The 25,296-nt window shown below is 36.4% G+C and overlaps 3 protein-coding genes across 4 annotated transcripts in view; all 3 read right to left on the bottom strand.

Moving 5' to 3' along the window:
- be2 (beta-esterase 2) overlaps positions 1–25,296 on the bottom strand; it is a 96,711-nt gene that overhangs the window by 65,281 nt on the left and 6,134 nt on the right. Inside the window, exon 1 of one of the 2 annotated variants that reach the window (XM_073074316.1) lies at positions 2,293–2,547. The exons of the other annotated variant lie outside the window; for it this stretch is intronic. Within the exon in view, the coding sequence (XP_072930417.1) occupies positions 2,293–2,496 (204 nt within the window). The 5' untranslated portion in view covers positions 2,497–2,547. Of the gene's footprint in view, positions 1–2,292; positions 2,548–25,296 lie in introns of those variants that run through there. 2 annotated transcript variants of the gene reach the window in all.
- On the bottom strand, positions 3,448–5,820 carry LOC140743076 (uncharacterized). Its single transcript, XM_073074142.1, has 2 exons — positions 5,580–5,820; positions 3,448–4,041 (listed from the first exon to the last, which is right to left on the bottom strand). Exon 2 carries the CDS (start codon positions 4,038–4,040, stop codon positions 3,453–3,455), a length of 588 nt encoding a protein of 195 aa, XP_072930243.1. The 5' UTR covers position 4,041; positions 5,580–5,820; the 3' UTR covers positions 3,448–3,452.
- On the bottom strand, positions 10,835–13,553 carry Cat (catalase). Its single transcript, XM_073074315.1, has 2 exons — positions 13,099–13,553; positions 10,835–12,481 (listed from the first exon to the last, which is right to left on the bottom strand). Exons 1-2 carry the CDS (start codon positions 13,153–13,155, stop codon positions 11,015–11,017), a joined length of 1,524 nt encoding a protein of 507 aa, XP_072930416.1. The 5' UTR covers positions 13,156–13,553; the 3' UTR covers positions 10,835–11,014.

The raw sequence follows: 25,296 nt of genomic DNA, 5'->3' as shown, positions 1-25,296 counted from the left end.
ATTTTTTATTTTATAGCAGTTATTTGCTACTTAAGAAAATTTAGCTACGTCCATTAAGGTTCAAGACGCCTCAATTTAAATTGAAAAAAGTCAAAAAATCCAAAAGAACCCGTCTACATAAAGATATAATTAATCTTCAAAAATCCTTAAAATGGACCGTTTCATTTGATCTATGGTCCAGCATAATATGTGAAAAAAGAACAAAATAACTAATTATTTATTTAAACAACTGAATTTTACCCCTGCCATGTTTATTTTTCGACCTTACTTATTTAAGAACACTTGGGTTATCAACCCGAATCTGAGGACACATTGACAATTATTGAAAATTCGTCAAAAGGTATGGAAGATATACTGTGTTAGAATCAAATTAGATCCAATGTTACTATATTATAGATGCGAAAAATAAAACTCTTCCTTGCATTTCAGTAATGAGTAATATAGGCAAGGCTAGTAACGGACGGCGTCACTCGAGGTAAACTGTAGATGTAGCAAAAAAAATCTAGGTATGTACGTACTGTTATAGACTCTCTACCTTTGTATATTGGCTGACCTCTTACTTCCATTTCTGCATCTCAAGCATATCTTTTCCTTCCCTTCCGCTCATCCTTCCAGTGCAGTTAGTCTGTTCCAAACTTCCATCCTGGCCACACGTTCCCAAATTCCGTGTTCATTGTGCTAAATAAACTCACTTTGTTACTTTGTAATTTATTTTTTTAAAAACCCTACAAAAGGGACCCGCGTAACAGTACGTCGTTGAGGTAAACACTGAAAACTATTGAAACCTTTTTATACGTCTGCATACGTCAATTATATTTTTTATATGTCTGCAGTGGTCGGCAACCCCGCGGGTCTTCCTAGAACGCCTTGCGGTCCGCGGTCTTCCTGGTACTACTTAGTCAAATTATAGAAACAGAAAAGTGGTAAAATCCTCTGTGATTCGACTCCGGGGGTACCATTACCGCACCTATTTCTGTCTAATAACACTGCTGTAAAACAATGCTGTGTCCTGGTTTGAAATTATATCCAGTGCAGTCAGGATTTGCAGTGATTTTATCTAGCGCGTAATCAATCCGTTATATTAGGTATTCCACGCCTGGGTTTGGGTGTCTTCTCAAATCGAAAAGGGTTTGAACCATATTACCAAATGCATGAAGTACATATGTTGGTAATAATTTTACCTTCGCAACGGTGATTTAATGGAATAAAACACAATTAAATTCGCGTATGGTAAATGAATATGACTGTAGAATCAAGTTGTCACACACATCGTGGGTTGTGGAATATAATAAAATGTTATAGGTATCGTAAAACCATAGGCACGCGCTTAGTAAAACATGAGTATGTGCATACTTAGGTGTGTAGCTCCTTATTATTTTTTCCATTTAATTTAGTATAGATAATGTAATAGCATTAATTAAATAGTTAGAAACATCATGTAAACAATTTCTTTGTCGCTTTTATCATTATAAAACTATCACAAACAACAGCAGCCCTAAAACGATAAATATTTAAATCCATAAACGTTCTAAATAACTATTAATTATTCGACATAATTATCTGATTAGTATTTATCAAAGTATAAAAAATAATACCTCTGTTAACATACTACTACTACGAACTACTTATAAAAATTGTGTGCTTATGTCAACAATAAACTTTTAAATATTGAACGTAGCAAATTAATGTTCATAGCAGTTTACAACTTTTCACACTCAATTAGTAATGTAAATTAGAAAATTCGCAAGAAGCTAAGATAATTAGTAAAATTTATATTACATACTTATAATATAAATAACAATTATAAATGCATAGATGAAAAAAATCCTCCATTGTTATCAACAGCACGATTAGCAGATCAAAGCAAACACAGATAAAGGAATACTCCAAATTTTCTAGGATTCAAAGGAATAAAACAAAAACCTTCGCTACCTAAAAACATCAATAACTCAAAAACTATTAAAACATTGATTCATAAAGTTTATAAAATCGCAACAAATGATTTTAATTTTTTAACGTCTAATTTTTTGAGTAAAACGACGACGACGACGTTCGACGAAAAAAATAATTTGTATTACGATTGGATATATACGTTGTTTTAAATTTTTAACTAAACCTTTGAATAGGTACGTTTATTATTAGTTTGTAGATAATAAAACTAGCAATTCTTCCTTTTAAGTGGTATCACAAAATTGACTCCTCAATGAATAAATCAACTCTAGTAATATAATAGGAAGCTTGGGAACTTCGAATATTTAGAACAGCTGATGGGTAGATAAGTAATACACTCACTTTAAACCTTAATTCTCCAACGGGGGGCAGGGCATACGGAACCGTTGTGAAGGCGGATATCTGCCGACCACCGCGGGTTTGCATATAAAACCCTTCGACATCCCCCAAAACCGTTTTAACCACTGGCTTAGTTTCCGAAGAGACGATACTAATCACACAGCACACGACCGCGCTCCAAACAGCATAAATATTGACAACCGACATTGTTACCGGCTCAAACGAGCACAAAAAACTAAATGGTTATATGGGCTTGCTCCTATCGTATATAAGTAACCGACGCTAGACAACTGAACTTGACCAATCCAAGCCATTGTACTGATGATTGGACCTTGAAGATTTGTGGTTACAATGTGGACTTGTGGTTTTTCAAACCTTTTTTAGGGCCTCTATTTGGTGTTCAAATACGCTGACTAAACTGTATTATCTCACGAGAATTGTTGGGCAAGGGATACATACTTATTAATCTGACTTTAAAAATTTACGACTTTTTATTCATCCACTGTACACTATTCAATATCACCAGCGTTTGTGAACACATACATTAGGTTAAGGTTTAATTAAATTTTTCAGCCCGATTTTCATTAAATTTAATATTAATTCTTCTTTTGAGAAGTGTAAGATGACATACATAACTAATATGTAAAACCATACATGATGATAAGAATATATTTGATAACACGTCCAATTTAGTAAATGCAGGTAATAAATCCAGAGATAGCTATTGCAAATGGTACTTTCGTATTTTTACAATATTTTGAATAAGACGTTTATCACATTTAGAGGATACCCAAGTTACGTCACGATGTTTTCCTTCAGTGTTAAAGCAGATGATAAAATATAATTTGTAATATTGTGCGTATAAATTCGAAAAATCACAGGTCAAACTTCGAACCAGACTGAAAAATAGAATTTCAGATCAGTCGCTCTGTTTAAATATAATGTTCTAAAATAATTAAAAATAATTCTTAAGCGAAACAATCTTATCTGGGAATATGATTACTAAAATTTATCTCTTATCGATTACACATTGTGATGAACTTTGTACTTAGATATACCTATCAACCACATTCCTGACTAATTCTTGTCCGTTACATATTATGTATCGGAAAATTATCTAACGGATAATAACGAGGAAAATTAAATGAAAAACAAAGGTACTGTCAACGAGGCGATTTATTTCGTGGCGTTCTTGTTCTGCGCAGTTTCCTGTTTACCAAAAGAAGCACCTTGTAGAGATGATAGGACCGACGCCTCGTCTTGTACCTGGCGCACTTTTCCGACCCGGAAAGAATAGGTATTTCTTCATCGCCTGTCTTATTCGACAAACTCAGATGTATTCTGCGGTGATTTCGTGCTAAACAACTAGACGGGCCAGATTTGCTCACTTTCTTCTGTTCAGTCTTTTGAAGTTGACTGATTTTGTTCAAGATGTCTTCATTCTGTCTCACTATAGCATCTGCTGTGGATTTAAGGAGCAACAGGTCGCCGTTTAACTTTGGAAGCTGGATTTTGTTAATCAGCTCGAACTTTTCGCTGATCTGGTTGATGGTGTTCAACATGATCTGCGTGTGGGAGCTGCATCTGCCCGCGGGGTTTTGACAGACCGCACACTTCCACTGGTAACCCCGGTCCCCGCCTTCCATATCCTTGGTGCTCGAGACACACTTCAGGTGGAAACGAGATTCGCAGTCATGGCACGTAATGCCTTCGCTGTTTCGTATAGTTTTTTGGCAACGTTGACAATGCATACTGGAAGAAGGACAGGATGTTGAAAAGGGATTAAGGTAAGATTAGGTTACAGAAGCATGAATAGGAATGCATTCCATTCCAAGACATAAGTCCTTCTTGAATCGGTTCAGATGTCACAAATGCGTTACAAATGGCTAACATATTATATAGATTATTCAGTATATTCAATTAAATATTACAGCTCATTATTAATGCGAAGTACTCAGAAATAACTTAGTTATTTTAAGTTACCAGTGGGCAGTTTAACTTACAGTTTACCAGGAAGGAAAAACAATTTTGTTTTGTTGCTCATACTTCTTCGATGGTTTAATTTACATCTACACTAAACCTGAATGTATGCATACGCATAAGTATTTCTTATCCATTTATGATAATAAGTGATAAACTCATTGGACAAATAATCGAATATAATTTAGATAGAATAAACTTAATCGCTTCCTGTCTATGCTTTTCTATATAGATCAATATTATGTATCTAAAATAAAAATATATTTCTAGTTAAATCACAACATGAAGTATTTTTTCAAAACTATGAATATGAATCAAAACTTAATAATATTCAATTATGTGTGTTATAATTGTAACATATTTAAGATCAATAGATACGTTTGTCCTAGTATGAGAATGATGATAAAACCGGCTTCGCAAAGTAACGTCATTAAATTTGGAGGAAAATGTTTTTCCTAGTTACAAAAACCGCCGCAAGAACAATAACTTCCGTGATTGTATTGTAATCTAGTAATTGTTACGATTATACTAGTATTCGTCCTTCCAAATGGACATTGGAGTGCCTTGGGAATTTATAACAATGCAAATAAAAAATTACTTATTCATGGGCAATCAGATCTGGATTTCATGTGTATTTACAAGTTATAAAATTAATATGTGAAAGCTTACACGCACGTCCCATTATCTAAATATATATAACTCAAAAGTGACTGATTGACATAGTGATCTATCACCGCACTGTCCAAACCACTGGACTGGCCAGGCTGAAATTTGGCATAGGTACAGGTAGATGTTACGACGTAGGCATCCGCTAAGAAAGGATTTTGATCAATTCTACCCCCAAGGGGATAAAATAGGGGATGAAAATATTACTTAGTAACGCGAGCGAAGCCGCGGGCAAAAGCTCGTCACACATAAAATCACTCTCTGTGCGCAGTTTCGCGTGTACTTGTGCATGTAAAACCGACAGCATGCAAGGAATGGTCGCGCGGGTAGGCCGCGCGTGAGGCGTTACCACGCGCCATAGCACAAGCGCCCTTACCCTACATTACTACTTATGATTGTTACGTTATTAATAGGGAACATTTTGGCACGATTACGGTTCTTATGGCGCCACGATTTGAAGGTATATTCGCATTACGGTTCTTGAACCGTAAGCTCCCCTGCATTTTAAATTATTATATTATTTATCACCCTCCTTTTTTATTGGTGTTGCAAACGTCCAGAGTTGGTGACTGCTTTCCTTCAGCCCTACGATAAAGGTATTCATTATTAGCTACATAAAACACGAAAATAAGTAAGATACTTGCTTGCGTTATATTTCCCCGGAATTTTATTAAGCCAGTCCAAATTATAATAGTCAGATCATCCGTATTTGGTTAAACTTTCAAAAATTTGTTGCCACGTAATCTTAAGTTTTGCTACGAAATGACAATAATAAATCTTTGCAAAGTAGCATATCATAACAAAAAAGGCATTAAAATTCTTGTATAAACATATTGAAATAAAATTAATATGACAAACAAACTAGTGTCATTTATGATCAAGTGTAAAGCTAAACAAAATCTATGGTAGAAAACAAAAACAGTTCAAGTCAAGTAAAAGAGGTTTTATTTATTTACCTGCTTTGTTCCTAAAATGTTTTAGTTAAAGGATAGTAGTAATTTTATATTATAGCATAGTAAAGGATAGTCCGCGCTAAACGGCTAGTAAACAGGGGTAGTCGTACAATTTGCTATGGCGGCGCGATTCATTTCTATATTCAAAGAGGACTTGCAGTTTTACGCGGAGTATACCCAAGTCTCAATATCAACATTATGTTCGTAATTCATAATATTCATAATAATATAACTTATCAATATTCAGCAGCGTAAAGAAATAGTGCGTTACAAATAGGAACCCAACAAACGATATAAGCATAAATAAAATTAAAATATCACTTGTTTCAAAGAATACATTAAAAAAATTTTATGGTCAAGGTGCTCAAGGTGTGATAATACGAGTCAATGACCCCGTAGAACACTATTGCCTAACGTTCGTAATAGTTGCATCAATCTGTCAAGCTGTCTACTTTCTAATATGTTTTTAATACTTAAGTACCTACTTCGAACCAAGCCTCATTACAGTAACATGTCCCCTACTAACTTAACTACCCCTGCTATGCAAGTCATCTACTCTAATATTATAAAGAGGAAAACTTTGTTTGTTTGTTTGGTTGTAATGAATAGGCTCAAAAACTACTGGACCGATTTTAAAAATTCTTTCACCATTCGAAAGCTACATTATCCACGAGTAACATAGGCTATATTTTAAATGAAATATATTTGATAAATAGATTTTGAGGCGGTACAAAGTTTACCGGGTCAGCTAGTATTTAATATAGTTACAGCTGAAGTACCGTGTTTTTTTTTATTATATTAGTTTAAGGAGTAGCAGACGACCACGCAGTCCACGCCACAGTGGGTGGCTACTGCATCTCATGGATATCTGTAATCACTCCCCCCAAATGAGATTACATTCCTACCTGGGATTGACAACAGATGCGCCGCCCCTGACAAGTACCTAAGCTGGAATACCTTTGAAAAGTATGTCTCCCTTACCACACCCTTCAAACCGGAACACAGCAGCGTTTATGCTATTATTACAGACAAAAGCTTTGGCGGAGATGCAGATCAACTCGAAAGACGGAGTTGAACCGCCTTATGTCTGTACCTAATAGGTACTTCTCTTTCTACTCAGTGTTACAGTTAATTACTGAAGTCTTATTTACATTTATATTAATTCTAGAACCGTCTCAATTTTTTATTACTAAAAATGCACCTAATATATTCTCACCAGTATTATCCAATGAATGTATTGTAAAATATAGAGGTAATAGTACTCGTATTTAAATTTCTTATTAATATTCTCAAAATCATTTGTCAGTTCTAGAAAACATTAAAAATATATGCATTTCAGAGACATCTGGCGGAATGCTACAAGACGAATTTCACACATAGTTACTGTGTGCTACTGTGTGCTTGTCAGTAATTATAGTACTGATTTCTCTCACTAGATGTCTCGAAGGTAAGCATGTGAACGGAAATGAAAAACAATAAGCACTTAGTTTAAAATTTAACAATTTAAGCATATTTTCTACGATACTGATATTGGTGATTATAAAAAAATAACTGAAGATTAAAATGATTCATTTTGTGTGAAGATTGAAGTCATTCACCAAGTAGATATTGAATAATTTTAAAACTCGTCAATATTGAGCTCTATCATTATTAATATTGTATGAATATTTCTTGTTATTGTGCAGATATAGAAAAGTAATTTGGGGTGTAGATACGACATTGAGTAGGTAATTTACATATCAACATGTACATATTCCGTATACCAATAAATATGCAATGATACATTTTTAATGCACTGCAAATTAATGTGTAAATGTTGTAAAAACTATATTCTAATGGAATTTGAACAGTGAACATCTTTTTTCCATTTCGTTACCAAATTAAACTTGATAAAATTATTTTAAGGAATTCCAAAATACGAAATTCCAAATTACCTAGTGCGGAATATTCTAGAATCACTTTATACTACTGTATCAGGTTGCGGTCGGTTGAAGCAAATTATATTATAAGTAGAAGATTTGTAGAAGCTACCTAGAACAGTTTTATAAGATTTTGAAGGTGGTATAGACTATAACCCTTGTGGTTCCACTCCGGCAGCACCACCGCCTACCCATAGCATCAGTTAGGTGCAGGTGTGTTCTAGTTTTAATGGTGTGATACGGGAAACATACTTTTCCCGGGAATTCCTGATTAGTCCTCAAGTAGGAATCTTATCTTATCCAGGGTTGAACACAGATGTCCATGGGCAGCTGTAGCCACCGACTGTGAGGAGGACTGCATACTCCTCTGCCGCTCCTATATTATATAAAATAGTAACATGAAAAACGAGATATATTTTTATCCATTGCCCAGCTAACCTACGTGGGAAGGCCAACTTGTGCACTCATGATTAGGCTGCCTTCGTACTCGCGTTTCTTGAAACAATTACAGTATTTCACATATGTATGCCAACTATTAATGTGAACCAAATACTCGTATACTATTGCTAAACCGACCCCAGGCGGCACATCCAAAGGGGGGCAAGTTGGAAGTAAAAGGATCAAGGATCCTGTCATCACGGGTAAGCATAATTTTGCTATTCCTTATTAAGTATATGTAGGAAGGAACAGTGTAAAACACGAACATCTTAGAACCTCAAGACGACGCTCGTTTCGCCGACCACTTCATATAAGGTTCGGCAAATTCAACACCACCAGTGGTTTTCGGCAAGAGCAAATAACATATAGGTATTACTTATAACTTATCACAAAATAGCACGTTTACTCATTTAACTTTATATGTTTTGAATTATAAATTAATTGATCGAACACCTATACATTCACATTAATTAGTTTTAAAAGCGATCGGATATTTAAGCAATATTTAAAAGGCGATCAACTGAATTTGCCTTACTACGCGGATGTGGTTAAGTCGCAAGTGTGTAAACACAAGCAACACACCTATTGCATTATTATGTATTGAGCGCATACGCAGACGGTGTCGTTGGTATCGAATGTACTTAAATACCGCAAAATAATATGGAGACACATAAGTGGGGTATATAACCCGTTGTTAAAATAATCTGTCAATTTTCCTATCCTTGGATGGAAATTTGTTAATTTGGATGGAATTCATAATGAAGTGTCGATTGGTTATGCATAAGGGGTCTACGCCACAATATTGTTTAGCTTTTCCTTTTCGTTTATTTATAAAGGTATAGCTACGCCTATGACTGTCGAGTAAAATGGCAGGAAACTGCTGCATAATAATTATGAACCCATTCTTTATCGTTTAATAGAGGTCAGTGTCCAGTGGTCATGGTGGGTAGATAGGACTAATTACCTACTTTATATTTATTATGTACCGAATCATCTCCCCAGTGTATCTTTGAAAATTGGTATACTATCGTTTTGTTTTAAACAAATCAAACAAAACTATATTTAAGGAGACATTTATTTGTCTTTATAAGTACAAACGTATTAAATATTAAGTTTATTTAACCAAAAACATTAAATGTGTATTATGGCGATAATGCCGATTCATTGTGTGAGACAATTATTTAATGTTATCCTTTGAATAACTTTTGATATATAATAATTATGGTCGTCACACGTTGTGACCATGCTAAATTACTTTATGTGTAACAAAATTATCTTATAGATACCTACTTTCCCACGAAAAAGGATCCAAAAAATGTTTTAGACACATATCAGACTATAATTATATACCAAATACATGAAATTGTATTCAACATTGAAGCATTTCTTGAACTTATTCATAGGTCAGACAAGGTCAGATCATAGAATGCGAAAAATATATGCACACATGCACAGATTCCACATCATGTGAAATTATGTACAATGAGTTTGTAATCTGATAACTTCTACTATAATTAAACATTGAAAAAAAATATGAGTGATTAAAAGATTATTATGATCGTAAATTCTTAAAGATCATTTAAGTAGGTAGGTATCTGTATGTATGTATATCCGGCCATCAAAGTTTAATATGGTGCAAGAAGATTTTATGTTTCATACAAATTAATTTTTTTGTACTCATCAGTACCTACAAACTAATTACATTCTGCATTCTAAGGATGAGAAATATTTTTTAATTATAATAAACACAATTTTGCTTAACCATTTGGAATAATATAATATAGAATCCTATGAAACCACAAGATACAATGCATTATTCCATTTTAGTAATAATTGATCTTAGTAACTTATAGTGTACTACATTCACACTTCTGTTGTTACTTTACTCTGTAATTTTAAAGTAATTGCCATTTTTAACCATATGTTTTTAACCTCATGCATATTATTAAGAGCACTGACAAGTATAAAAAATGTATAGGTACCTATAAGAGGTAATGTTCGAATATTACTGAATAGGTTTGGATAACCACTTTTGAGGTAATTAAAAAAATATAGCAAATGTAGATTTTGGTGTAGAAATTTTGATCAAATTCTGCGTTTTTGCAACCGGCCTGCCCATAGTTATGCAAATTAGCAGTTGCTTGGACATATTTAATCCCTGAATAAATCGCAATAATCGCAAGATTCTAGTGTAAATGCAAAGTGCGTTTTATACCCTTAAGGAAATGTTTCATATCGAATAATTACAGCAACGTCAACAAACGGGAAACATCGTGCTAGAGTAAACACACACGTCACGCCATACAGCTATGTGTAGGTACTCCTAGTACCTACCAATGTCTAAAGTGTTATCATGTTGTTTAATGACAACTAAACAGTTTTTACGTACCTATTATCTGTATAATATACTGTCTAAATAAGCTATGTGATAAAAATAATACGATACCGGCAACCGGTTCCTATTATGTGTATTTTTGCACACTTACAAGAAACTGTTTTGCATAAACTTCTGATTCTGACTAAGTAGGTATATGCGACCTTAAGTAGAAAACTAAAAATATGTAGCATAAGAAGTAAATTAAAACACGATTTAGCATTCTCAGTTTAATGTCTACAACAAAATAAAGGTACATCCAAAAATATAAACAGACTGTCTCGTACCATAATCCCCAATGATCGGTGAAAATAATAAAAGTGTAACAGCTTAAAACTACCTTATCGATAAAAAAAATAGCACCTTCAGTCAGTCCCATACGTGATGTATGTGATTTACAAGTTGGCGTGGTATTTCTTGTGGGGGGCCAGGCCGGCGGCGACCTTGCTGCCGAAATCCGGGTGGATCTGCGTGAACAGCTTGATGGCACGCTCCTGGAGGAAGCCGGCCGCGTGTCTCAGGTTGTCGACGATGTTGTTGACGAGGCGCTCCTTCTGCGCGTCGTCGAACACCTGCTTGTAGAGCACGGTGACTTGTGAGAAGTTGTCCTCGGTCTGGCCGCTGTCGTACCTGTCCACGTCGCCGCTGACGGCGACGCGCGGCTGCAGGCGTTGCGCGCGAGGACACTCCTGCGGTCCCGAGAACGAGTTCGGGAAGTAGTTAGGAGCGCCGTCCTGGTTGCTCGAGTTCAGCGGACCGTCGCGTTGGTAGTTAGCCACGTTGACGCGGTAGGGGCAGTTCACTGGGATCTGCAGGAAGTTCGCGCCCAACCTGTGACGTTGGGTGTCGCTGTACGCGAACAGACGCCCCTGCAACATCTTGTCGGGGGACGGCTCGATGCCGGGCACCAAGTTCGCCGGGCTGAAGGCGATCTGCTCCACCTCCGCGAAGTAGTTCTTCGGGTTTCTGTCCAGAACGAACTTGCCGACCGGAATCAGTGGGTAATCGGCATGTGGCCAGATCTTCGTTAAGTCGAATGGGTTGAACTTACAGTTTTCAGCCTGAGCCATTGTCATAACTTGGATGTAGAACGTCCAGGATGGGTACTCGCCCTTCGCGATGGCGTTGTACAAGTCTCTGAGTGAGTAGTCGGGGTCCGAGGAAGCTAGCTCAGCGGCCTTGTCGACTGGTAAGTTCTTAACGCCTTGGTTGGTCTTGGAGTGGAATTTGACCCAGTGGGCAACACCCTGTGCGTTAACAATTTTGTAGGTGTGTGACCCGTAGCCGTTCATGTGCCTGAAGCCATCAGGAATGCCACGGTCACCGAACATGTATATAACTTGGTGCATGGTCTCTGGTCTCAAGGTCAAGAAGTCCCAGAACATGTCAGGATCCTTCAAATGAGTTGCTGGGTTCCTTTTTTGGGAGTGCATGAAGCTCGGGAAAAGAGTTGGGTCTCTGAGGAAGAAGATAGGAGTGTTGTTTCCAACGAGATCCCAGATACCATCATCGGTGTAGAATTTCATAGAAAATCCTCTGGGATCACGAACTGTGTCTGCGGAGCCGCTCTCTCCTCCCACAGTGGAGAAACGTATACCAATCGGTGTCCTCTTGCCTACACTCTCGAAGACCTTGGCAGCACAGTACTTGGTGATGTCGTGTGTCACTTCAAAGTAACCAAAGGCACCGGCACCTTTAGCATGGACTACTCTCTCCGGGATACGCTCCCTGTCGAAAGCTGACATCTCATCGAGGAAATACACATCTTGAAGAAGAGCGGGTCCATTTTTACCAACAGTCTGGATGGCGGTCTTCACACCAACAGGGGCTCCAGACTTAGTGGTGATGTAGCCAGGAGCATCCTGAAATGAACCAAATGTCAATTGTAAATTTCTCCCGTTGCAATAAAATGTAATGTGGATACAAATAAATATTCTAATCACAAAATAAACTTGCATAAGCACTGCATTGTTTCTAGTTCGCCAGGCATTTTTTATTACATTCCGGGCAATGCCAACACATTTGGCATCAAATCAAAATAAATGCCATTAGTGTTATCAAATTTCAAATTTGATATAATAAAACTAGAAGTGGACATAATGATACTTTAAATAGGTAGATGTGGACGATCGTTACAATTAAGATATACACAATATTGTTGTAAATGACAACGACAATCAATCATGAAATATGGTATTTCAATATAGTATGTGACGCACGAAGCACAGCAAAATCATTATTAAATTATTTTAAATTCAAATGATAATGAAGAGCAAAGGTCATCACTGTTTCTAAATAACAAAACATTTAGTCTGTCATCTGTCTATATACTGGAGGATGATTTCTAAAACTAATTAATGCAGCTCATAAATAACTTTAAAACGCAAATACCGAGTTGGTCGCAATGTAAACAAATGTTTTGTGAGTTGCACTTTAGAAACGAAAATACATTTAAAAAAGTTGTACAGAAGTTGCTTACCTTGATGGATTTCTTGTAATTGATGAGTTGGTCGGTAGCCGGGTCCCTTGAAGCCATTTTGTAACTGTACAGAGGACGGAGCGACTCACTGGACGCGTATCGTGTACTCAAATACCGGATTGGCGCGCGCCACTCCTTTATATAGAATCGGCCGCGATAAACAACTATCACGACGTTGGTTAGTACAACACGCCGACGATTAACAGTAGGTAGTTATTTGTTCAAACTTCGAAGAGGACCCTTCGATCGCTTGCCTGAATCGTCAAACCCCGCGAACTCGATAAACACAACGATAAGCGCGATTATAAAACGATAAATCAATGAAAATGTATGAAGTCTTAGCAGAACTGTTGATTTTTTATCATTTTGGCCTTGAAATCGTACATCTGTAGTAGTATTTGAATAAAATTACAAGGTTTTTAATTATTTCAAGGATTGAATACACTTGGATTTAGAAGATTATTTACATTAATTTAGAAGGTCACGCCCATATGTCAAAATCAATATGGCTTGTAGCCGTAGGCAAAGGAAACTAGAACACCCAGCCATTACAAAAGTCATTGCATTTATTCATTTATATAGTGTTGTTTTACTATTATTACTATTATTTTTAATACCGATATTTGTATCATGAAAACTGTATGATTGATTGATGATGTATGGTGATATTTAAAAAATAATTCATAATAATTATTCATAATATTTCTTCAAATACAATTTATATTTAACCCTAACAACATTATTTTTTTGCATTCTGCATAATTCCACTTCATGGAATATTATTTAAAGGTTTAAATAAGATAATAATACTATAATTACTGAAATAGGTTAACCACATGTTGGTTTTAGTTTGGTAATATAACACTATATACATTTCTTGGAGTCGGCTCGGGAGTCTAAATTATTTTCATCACAGATTTCATTATATACATAAATAGATATTTATTTATATCAGTGGCGGACTAGGATCCTCGGAGGCTTTCAAAATGTTGAATGAGGAAAATATTATTTGAACAGACCATCGCTTGGTAATTTACTTTCTCAGAGATCATGTTTTACCAGTTTTACAACTAAATTTACTAAGGGCGTAGGGGTTACCTCTGATGATATGTGAATACAAGACTGTGTGCGCAGGACCGATAAAGCGACCCAAATAAAAGGAAACTGACTCGTTAACATTACGCGTAGTTAGTTTAAATCTGTTTAGGTTGGCTATACCAATTACATATCCTTCCCAAACATGAAAATTCTATTAGGTACAGTTACATAAGCTTTGATAATAGTTATCATAAGTAGGTATATATTATTAATTGAAGCTTACTTCAACGATACGAATCCGTGTGGTGTTGCTAGACGGAATCTAGAGTAGCACCTTCCCTCTGTTAAAAACAGTACTAAGAGACTGCCTCCTAGTTTAAGGATATGGATATGCTTTCTCCAGTTACAGCTGCGGTCATCAATCAAAACAAATGAAATCATTTTTTTAAATTCAAAATAGGTTCTTTACAGAACACTTTTTGAATGTCAATACAACTACCACCACTTCACAAGGTGTTTCGTTATGGAGAAGAAGCGGCGAAAGAAACTCCATCACACACATCTTTTAAAAAAATGTTTTTTACAATGTTAAACTTAACCTAATGGTACATGTGGAGCTGGAACTACTTCAGACCGCACCGTTTTGTCAGTCAAATAATCACTTAGTTTATAGTACGCTTTTTTACATAGCGTTTGTTTAACGACATGTTTGAACTTTTTTTCTGTGAGATTCAAATTGTGGTCGGGTATTTTATTGTAGTAGCGAATACAGTTACACATGAAAGATCTAGCCACCTTGCATAATCTATGTTTAGGAATTGCTAATTTATTTCTATTTCTAGTATTAAAGTTATGGTGGTTCTCAACATGCTTAGTCACGTTGGTAGCCACAGCAAATTTTAATTACAAGGTTTATCTTTCGCTGTGGATTAATAAGAGTTGATGGATGGTCCATATCGTTAATCGTATTGAATAGGACCAGATATTGGCTCACCGGATACATTTTTTTTTATTTCGTAAATAGGTATTTAAAAACCGTGTTATAAAAATGCCTTGGTTGGTCAGGCGTACTTTTTTCATCAATTAAAATAATACTAATGTTCCTTTTCCAGTACAATGTATACTGTACTACAAATTATTAAATCTGCTTTCAAAATAACCATTACTATTTTTATTTGAATTATTTTATATAGCGTGATTTGTATTTCCGATCCCCAAAAGGCCACGTTCACCTTCATTGTTTCCGATTTAAACTCTGCGCTTGTGGCGTGCGACTGGAACATACGACTGCGACACACGACCACAGATTAGTAAAGATTACTCACTCCTAACAAGAAAATGTAACCAGTTTTGACAATTGAAATTGTCACTGTCATCTATTTTCGTGCTTGAAAAATATTAAAAAAATGTAGTTTTTCGAGCATTTACGAATGAAACGATATTTCTCCGCACTTTTCTTCGATTTCGTGTTTTTGCACCACCTAACTGCATATGTCGGCATCGTTCCACGTAAATTACACTACGACAGTCGGAGACGTAAAGGGAAAACAGTCAGCCATTTTACATTAAATGGCTGACACATAGTCAGCCATTTAATGGCTTCCTTCAAATACAAGGCAAATACTTATGCAGACGACAGACAAAACAGAATTCGATAGACGTCGATGTCACTTTCCATGAAGTTCAACGAAAAAGATTAGAAGTCGATTAGAGTCGTAGAAGGAGAGACTCGGACCCTTGATTGTTAGATCGAGTTTTAACCACCAGGCTGTCAGTGCTTACGTACCACGTTTCGGTGGTCGCAAACTTTAGTTTTGTGAGTGAAAGTGAAGCAGTGATAGCCTAGTGGTTAAGAAACTCGGCCTCTTGATCGAAGGGCCCGAGGTTTAAATCCCAGGCCTCTGACTTTTCAAAGTTACATCGTGAGGAAACCTGCATACCTGAGAAATAAAAAGTAATCCTTCTCATTCTGAGAGGAGACCCGTGCCCAGCAGTGGAACAGTAATGAGTTGATGATGATGATGATGATGAGTAACGATGAGTTAATGATGATGATGATGTCGCAAGTCGCACGCAGTCGTCCATCACGGTCGCGTACCTTAAACCCTACCTTAAGAGAAAGCGGTCATACGTGTGGTGCAATCACTTGAGATTGAACTTATTGAACCAGTTTCGGACAAATCTGAACTCGGCTTAAGGCATTAATACAATTACATAATTCAGGTTCAGTTGCTGTACCTATTCAGGCTAGCTAGTATTTGAATTACTAAACTAAAACACAGAGTGTATGACCTTAAAAAGATTAAACAGTGTCAATTCAATGTATAATTGCGTGAAACTGCTAGTCCGCTCTGAATATAGAAATGGATCGCGTCGCCATAGCAATTTATATGACTACACCTTTTTTTTTTTTGTTATCGAGGGGGAAACCTTCAAAAGGTACCCGGCGCCGTGGGAGCGACGCAGGGTTATGTGGAATTTTTACCGCACTAAAACCCCCCCGGTGGCTCTCGGGCTCTGCCCAGTTGAGCTTGACGCTCGCCACACCATCTGGTGCGTACGACGGTATACTTACCGGGCGGTTCGAGCTACCCACTCTTGCCGCCCGCAACCCCGGAAGCCCCCTTTTAGTCGCCTCTTACGACAGGCAGGGGATACCGTAGCCCTATTCTGGTCCCGAAACTACAGGGACTATATGACTACACCTGCTAGCAACAACTTCAGATCAGGACTAGCAGTTTGGCGCGGACTATACAATGCAACGCATTTGTCTTATATGACTTCGGAATTTAAAGATTGAATGTTTTTCACGTGCCTGATAAAAATGTATCGTAATGTGTATGTGTGCATGCAGTGTATAAAGTACAATCTGCAGTATCTAAATATTTTTCTACAACATTCGATCAATTAATTCGGTTCGAAGTAGGTTATCGCAGTGCAATACATACATGCCATATGCTATGTGCAGAGCTTGATAAAGGTACTTACATCCACGCAATAAACTTGCTTAACTTAATTTACATTCATTTATTGTAAAAACATTAATGTACGCTTTGTTGCATGCTTTGGGCTTTGCGAACCCCTGGGGGGGTACTTAATTACGGATTTAGCTGATACCTAATAAAAGAAAAAAGAACACCTGAATATAATGTACAGATTTCATAGTTCAACATAATAACACACAAAAGAGCAAAAGGTAGTGGAACGCAAATTTTTGACACACACTAAGGGGGTCGCGGCAAAAAAGGTTGAACAACACTGTTATGCATAAAAGACCCTGTTATCGAAGTTATCGATAAGCGTTGCTAAAAATACGTGCGTATCAATATTTAATGTGCATATTATTAGGTAAGAAAAATCCTCAGAACCTTTGCAGGTACATAGTGGGCACCTATTTGCACCACGTTTTTATCGTGGCCTCCCTTGGGGACTTTCTTAGTGGACATGTAGTTTAACTGGACTTAAATTGTGTGGTAAGGGAGACATACTTTTTCGAGGCGTTCTGCATGCTCGTCTGCTACTCCTATATTATAAAAAAAAACTGTGAAGTATTAGTACGAAGGATGGATGCCGGCAGATTTACGTAGGAGTCTTGAATACCAACGCATCTGTAGTCTGAATAATTTTAATTATAAAATATGCCCATGGGCGGCAGTTGTCATTTCCTATCAGGTGGACTGCGGGCTCCTTGATACTTCTACAATATAAAAATCAGAATAGTAGTTACACTTCGGCGAGTTTCCGCATCTCCTCAGGAGATGACGCCACAAATACTGAATCACGCTATCGAAGCTTTTTAAACATCTTGCACATATACCCTTACGACATACTTAAAAACATATATGACTGTTAATCTACGCATTCCGTTGAAACGTGTGAGTTTCAAAACAATACCGTTTTAAGGCAAAATACGAAATTCGCTGCAGTATTTATACGATTTTCTTTTTAAATTACATACTCGATTTATAGTAAAATACGAGTATAATATTATAAGATAAGAGGCTTTCCTAATTGAATGAAGCCAAGTATTTACGGTATGGCCTCTTACCTCAGTAATACCGCGTAATACCTAATACTTGAGCGCGCACTTCATAATTAATTTACAATATTTCTTGCACTTTATAAGTGTAAGTGTATACAAGCGTGCAGTTTAGGTAGGTAAGAGGTCCCTTGTCCGTGTAGTTCCGGGACTAGAATAGGGCTACGGTAGATATCCCCTGCCTGTCGTAAGAGGCGACTAAAAGGGGGCTTCCGGGGTTGCGGGCGGCAAGAGTGGGAGCTCGAATCGTCCAGTAAGCGTACCCGGGAAGGACGGCGGTATGTGTGGTCGCATATCGTCGTGGACACCAGATGGTGTGGGAGGAGCGAAAACTGCTCCCCCAAGGCAGAGCCCAATCTAGGCATCGCGTTTGGAGGACTTGGGTTGTGTTCCGTTGGAGATCTTGGAGTTCTCCAACAAGCGTTGAGGGCGGTCAATGGGGGGGTTTTAGTGTGCGTAAAAATCCCACAAAACTAAAAAAAACAACTAAAAAATCTTTTCTTCACAGCTTCATCATCGCAGAGCCCATACTACTGACGCTAGAAATACGAATATGGGCAATTGGTTTCTTAATTCCTTATGTAACGTAAGCTATAGCTAGATCATTTTTTGAATTTACACCTCTTAGTAGGTAAAACATCGTCGTTGGCTAGAAATAAATAATATTCATTATAGAAAACGAAATACAATGTGAAATAGGGGTTAAAATTAATATGTTATACTCTACGCTTATGAAAACTATTTTATTTAAATAAATCCCCGACACCTATTTTGCCGTATTCCTACATAGTTGCTAATTCTATAGCCAAAGTATTTAAATTACTACGCAGTTTTACTAGTAGATAAACATTGTTGTTCATGATAGTAAAGTACTTAATATATACAGTAATTTTATATCAAAAATATAGTAATCTGGATCATTGATAACACGAACTACAGCAATTATGCATCAATGTGGGCATGCTCAATACTGACTGTTCATGGCCGGAAGGAAACGATTACATTGACCGAGGTTATGTTTTGTTTATTAAATTAAAATGAATAGTACACCTTAAACTAGAACTACATGGCTTAACACTTTTGTTATAATGTAGATATGAGTATCTCTACAGTGCCTTACCTAACCTAACCACACCCGTTTATATTCAGTTTCCACATTTCTGCATTGATGGATGGATTGGATGATGTAACACATAGCAATAAATATGAAAACCTATCCCACCTTGATGTGTCATATAATACTGTTATCCATATAACTATTTCGTGTATTTACTAATCAAAATTCGCCCTGCAGTGCTAACAATGTAAAATGGGCGCTAATGACACGTCGACTGCCGGACACGACACGAGTGACGTATCCCTGATAACATTCGACTCAACATTCATAAATTCTTGCGCAATCTATTGTAAATCTATTTCCAATTGCCTCTTTAAGGCACTCACAATGAGAACGTTGTTATTTATGTGATGAGTAAGAATTAATATCCTCCGTCCGCCGGGAGTGTGATTGTCGGCTTGGTAATTTGATAGAACACAGCACCCATTGGGGTTCACAAGCTAAGAGGAACTGGGGTCTGCATCTCCTACCCCTTCACGAAGGCAATTTATTTCCATATATGTCTCTTTTGTTCAACTTTCGGACCCTCAAAATTTATGCAAATCTGTTAAGAAAAACTTTCAGATACAAGCCGACTTTTGTTTTCGCTGACCATTCGCTTCCATTACTCCACTGCTTTTGCGACTCTTCTCCGTTAACAAAGCTGTCTAAATATCTACGCCCATGCCACTTCCCAACTAAATAATAGAGTGGATATAGTTTATTCAGTATGTATATTATTAGATAACATTTAATTATTATTCATCCATTTGAAAAATCTATCTGGGCAAAGAGGATATCTTGAAGACCCGAATAATTTCAAAATAAGTGGCGAAAAAAATCATCGTGTAAACCAAACTTACATCGTGAAAGTACCTTATGTTTTTCTATTTTCAAATTATCTACTAATATAAAAATATATTCTGGAAAATTTTGAGCATCTCGCTTATTGTTTTGACAAAAACAATGATTTAAAAAACAATTAAAGTTGATTTTCTATTTCTTGGAATATTTACAAGTCATTAGGCGATTAGTGCAAATGAGTCTTGCAGTCTCGGAAGATTTTTCCATGCCTCGTGATATCATACAGGTGGTACTTATGATAGGCACTTAATTGTCGTTGAGTCAATTAGATGAGCTATTCTCTATGTTAAAGAGACTAACGCCCGTGTTAAATAATCAACCTTAGCCAAAAGTCTAATTTTTGCCTACTTAATTTGTCATATTTGGAAATGTGGTAAGCAAAATTTGTTTAAGATTGATTATAATGTCCATGGGTTGAACTAATACTTTTCATCAGATGTAATGGATACACTATTTGATTTCGTTAACGTAAGCCACTAACTCAATAATATGTTATAAGGAAATATGTTATAAAATTATAGCACGTTTGGTTGGAAAACTCCAAAAAGGCTTATTCCACAAATCCCCATCAATGGGGATTATGAAACTTTTGGTTCCGTCATCCCCATTGATGCCCATTCCAAAAACAGCTCAGTGTATTTTAGTGTGGACCGAAATTGCGTTCGCCGATGTAACGGGTGTACTTCCGTTTAGAACATACCTCCAATCGATCTGAATTTTGGTACACATATGGATTTTGGCTCCCTAATTAAGAATATCATACTCAAAATACCCGCAAATTATATTTTCAAGGTCAAATTGCTGAAAAATGATTTTTTTAATGGTTTTCCGCGTATATTGCAGCAAACATGAACGTTAGAGAAAAATGTTTCAGGTTGTAGACGCTAAAAAGATCAACATTTTTTTTTCTGTATGTTTTCCGCATAAACCCAGTTGTTTGGGAGAAAAATGTGGTGCACTTCCGAAAACCCCCACGTCCGATCGATTTGAAACTTGGCTCGGACTTTCCTTTGGATGTTCGAACACAACCCCTAAAGGGATTTTTGGCGCATACCCATAGTTACCGAGAAATTAAATTGTGAAAATTGCATTTTAGCACGCGCGTTATATTTATATAGTGCGGAGTTTTCTTTAGTCGGTAATGTAATTTTCCCTGTCCCAACCTAACCTGGCCAATAATATATTATTGCGTATAGCCTAGCCTATAGTGTTTCGTATTGAATTGGTTAGGTTAGGTTGGAACATATAAGACAATATAAAACTAAGCGAGCAGGGCGCGGCAGCTCCCTGCGAGCGGGTGGGTCCAATCCAGACCTTACCTTTATTCATGAGCACATTTATATCGTACTTAAAATACCCGCAAATAATATTTTCAAGGTCAAATTGCTCAAAAACGATTTTTTGCGATTTTTTATGTTTTTTGCGCTTTTTGCGATAAATATGAACGTTAGAGAAAAACGTTCCAAACAAAACTTGTAGACCGTAAAGAAATACATATTTTTTGTTCTATATGTTTTTTGCGTGGAGAAATATAGCAGCAAAAAAAATTGTTTTTGAGCAATTTGACCTTGAAAATATTATTTGTGGGTATTTTGAGTACGATATTCTTCATCTGCGGGTCGAAATCCATAGGTGTACCAAAATTCAGATCGATCGGAGGTATGTTCTAAAAACTAAGTATGAAGTTTATCCGATGTAACACTCAATAACAATCAATTAATTTGGATAAATCCTCTTTCACCTATTGATGGTTCCTTCAATTAGATACTTGTTTTAATGCATAAAATATTTCATTAATTTCGGCAAGGAAGCGTAACTTCTCAGTGTGTAAATAAGTACCTACACACGCGCTTTTTTATTTATATACCTACTTATATGTTTTGATTGTAAGATTGACACTGTGAGCTGGTAAGGTCGAAACGTTGCTAAATGGAGTAGTTAGGGTCATTAGCGTGGACAAACACGGAGGTGTCAATTGTGGTCAGAACGACTGATTCGACGATGTAGGCATCGATTATGGATATTATTTAGGCTGATATGTACTTAGATATTCCGGTGATGAATTGACAACACGATTATTGCAAGTCACTTATCTATGAGACATTAAAGTACACTTCACAAGAGTTTTTATATTCATATTAAGATTGTTATAATAACGACACAGTCATGTATTGCTGGAATCATCATTTTATAAATAGGCTAGGGCATAGTGGTTAAGAACATTTCCACACTTGTTTGATAACGGATTCTTTTTACCCGACTTCCATGGAAGGGTTATGTTTCTCGCGCGTATCTTGTATGTTTGTCTTTCTTTATTACCACGCTTTTATCAGCTCGTTTTGTTTTTTAGGATATTGGTGAGCTCTAGTGTTCTCAATCAAAACTGGAAAAGAAAGGGAAACTTAATAATTATGGCAAATATTATTGTACACAATTAGTGTGATAAAAAGTCAAGCGGTAAGACATAGTATTAGTGATATCTTAAAATATAAGGAGGGTAGTTTCTCATAATTATGAATATGAAATATGTTGCATCAGTCTCTCAACTTTCTTACCGAAACACTAATCTGTGTATATCTTTAGCTGAAATAGGTCTGTCACTGGTGCCACTTGAGTGAAACCACCAAGGGTTATAATTAGTATTGCAACGGATACCAGTTTGGCCGGATACCGAATATCTGGCGGGACTTTGACAAAATTAGAGGATAAGAGAGCAAGTCAGCTGTATCTCACAAAGCTTTAATATAACCTGACCTAAAAAACACCCTGTATGAAACACTAAATTCTGATGTATTAGTGTAAAATGTGTAAAAGTACGAAATAAACGATGATCTCAGATCCTTTCGGGCTTTTACCATTGTGACTAAATGGTAAATGTTGAAATTTGTCGGCAAATCTGAAGATTTACCGGACTTTGGACTTTTTCAGTAACACTTACAGTACCTATCATGTATACCTACTGTACGTGTAAAAAAGTCGTGAATTTTACAAATAGGCATTTAAGGCCAAATCCGAAGCTGTAAAGATTAGCGAAAATTTCTGAAAGGAGTTCGAGGCCGATTTTGATAAAACTTAAAACTGCCACATGAGATTTAAAAAAAATATTTTCTTCAAAATAAGCCTTTTCCTTTAGTTTGTCATTCATAAATAGTTCCCCGAATTTAATCGTTACAAGCGACACTATTCTATGGTGGAATAATACAGTCTGTGTTTTCTTTATTTTTCAAAATAAACTTGTTCGATTGCATGGTGAGGCATAGGTGCTACTATCCTGTATCCGGCCGGATAGTGTTTAGGTCGCCGGATAGGCCGGATATCGGATAGTTGCCGGATATCCGTTGCGTCACTAGTTATAATCACAAAAAAAATAATTTTTATTTTGTGTGATAATCTAGACCCAAGTTGCATTCCTAACTATGAAATTTGCATTTAAATAAGGTGTATCAGAAAAATTATGCATAAACAAAAATACGAATTATCGTTGAAGTCTAGGTACAGTATAACTTGTTTTAAATACCGTCAATAGAATTTAAAAAGGTAGATCCATGTAATTAAACTACAAAATGAGTTGACGTCAGTATTTGCTAATATCTGAATTAGGTAGGTGTAATTTGCAAATAATCGTGTGTAACCTGTTCTAAACAATAAGAACATAATTATATATCAAATTTACTGAAATTTTATTTCAAAAAATATATAGCTCCGGGTTAAGGCGATGTGGTGCGGTAGTTGGATCGGTGACCACTAGTGGAAGTTTAATACGCGCTTCCGTGTTTCGGAGGTTCTCGACTAGCAGTCGTTAAATCTTTTTGAAGTCTTTATGAGTGGTTAAAACATTCCTACATGGGTAGGTATAGCTCGCAGGTGCCCTATACTGCACCTAATGTTAGTGTTCCGACCTGGGCCTACCGTTCCTATCACACCTAGGACGCTCTATACTTTGTAATTAGTTAATAACCTGAATTATACCACATTTTCATGTAATTTTACGAGCTCGTTAATCAAATAATCAAGTTGTCGCTATCTATAAGTTAAATACATAGTTTTGCCAAAACACTCATGCAACAGTATGAGGGGGTTGAATAGATTAGTAGATAGATTAGCAATAAAGATTATTAATATTACCTTAAGCCGATAATTACCTACAGTTTGATAATAATGGAATTCATTCAGTGATAAACACCGAGATTAGTTATGCGAACATTGTTAATATTTGGCTAAGTACTAGTCGAACTCGCACATGCCACCAAATGTTCATATATTTTTAATTTTAGTATTTTGAAATTAAAGTCTAAATGAGGTTACTTAATTATTAACTAACATAAATGATGTTTGTACACCGGACAAACAGATCGGAGTGTATATGAGTGAGCTACGTCCATTGCCCATGCGCACTTCGCCAGCGCATGTATGGGCTAAAGCAGGCAGGCGAAACAAGAACATTGTTTAATTTTAAACTGGCTCCCTGGAAAATTACCTTTATGAGTTGTACGATTATTCGTAGCAGCGGTATAATAAAATTAAAGTATGTTTTAATGTAATTATTTTATTTATTATAATAGTAGTTAGGTATAGTAAATTGATTAAAGATATCAACTATCTTCCTTCTATGGTTCAGCAATTAGCTCAAATAATTCCCGGTTTGTTGTACGGTTTACCCTTTTAAATTCATTTATTTTTTTATTTTTAGTATTTCATGTTATAGCGACTACTGTTATACAATATGTGTAAAAAAATTAATTGTCTATCTATTACTGTTGAAGAGAGGCAGCCCTGTAACAGACGAACAGACGGGCAGGCAGCGGAGTCTTAGTAATAGGGTTAAGTGCGGAACCCTAAAAATGGCTGCAAACCACGTATGTGTGGAACGTATGGAAGGAAAAGTGTCTGACACAATATGATGCAAGTAAAGGTAGAATAAGATCTATGTAGAATAGATCGTAGAATAAACCCGCGTGATAGGAAAAGGGCTACAAGGAGAGAAACTAATACGTATGAGACCGACTTAGTCCTCAATCCTCGGGTGTGGTTAGTTATAGACACCATAGCACCCATTGCAGACACATAATTTCGCTTGCGGTATTTTTCTAACAACAAGTAATTATTCATTCGTTTTAAGGACGTACCTTTTAAGAAACTATTTGCCTGATGTTCGAGCCTC

Source organism: Epargyreus clarus, unplaced genomic scaffold (genome assembly GCF_041222505.1).
Source record: "Epargyreus clarus isolate Ecla_fem2 unplaced genomic scaffold, WU_Ecla_fem_2.2 ptg000007l, whole genome shotgun sequence".
NCBI lineage: Eukaryota > Metazoa > Arthropoda > Insecta > Lepidoptera > Hesperiidae > Epargyreus > Epargyreus clarus.
Note: the sequence above shows the minus strand (reverse complement) of the source record. Positions and strands in the feature narration are given on the sequence as shown.

Coding starts and splice junctions, on each gene's coding strand:
- Cat (XM_073074315.1), bottom strand. CDS start 13,155: ATGGCTTCAAGGGACCCGGCTACCGACCAACTCATCAATTACAAGAAA. Junction 12,482..13,098: donor ATTACAAGAAATCCATCAAG/GTAAGCAACTTC, acceptor GGTTCATTTCAG/GATGCTCCTGGCTACATCAC.
- LOC140743076 (XM_073074142.1), bottom strand. CDS start 4,040: ATGCATTGTCAACGTTGCCAAAAAACTATACGAAACAGCGAAGGCATT.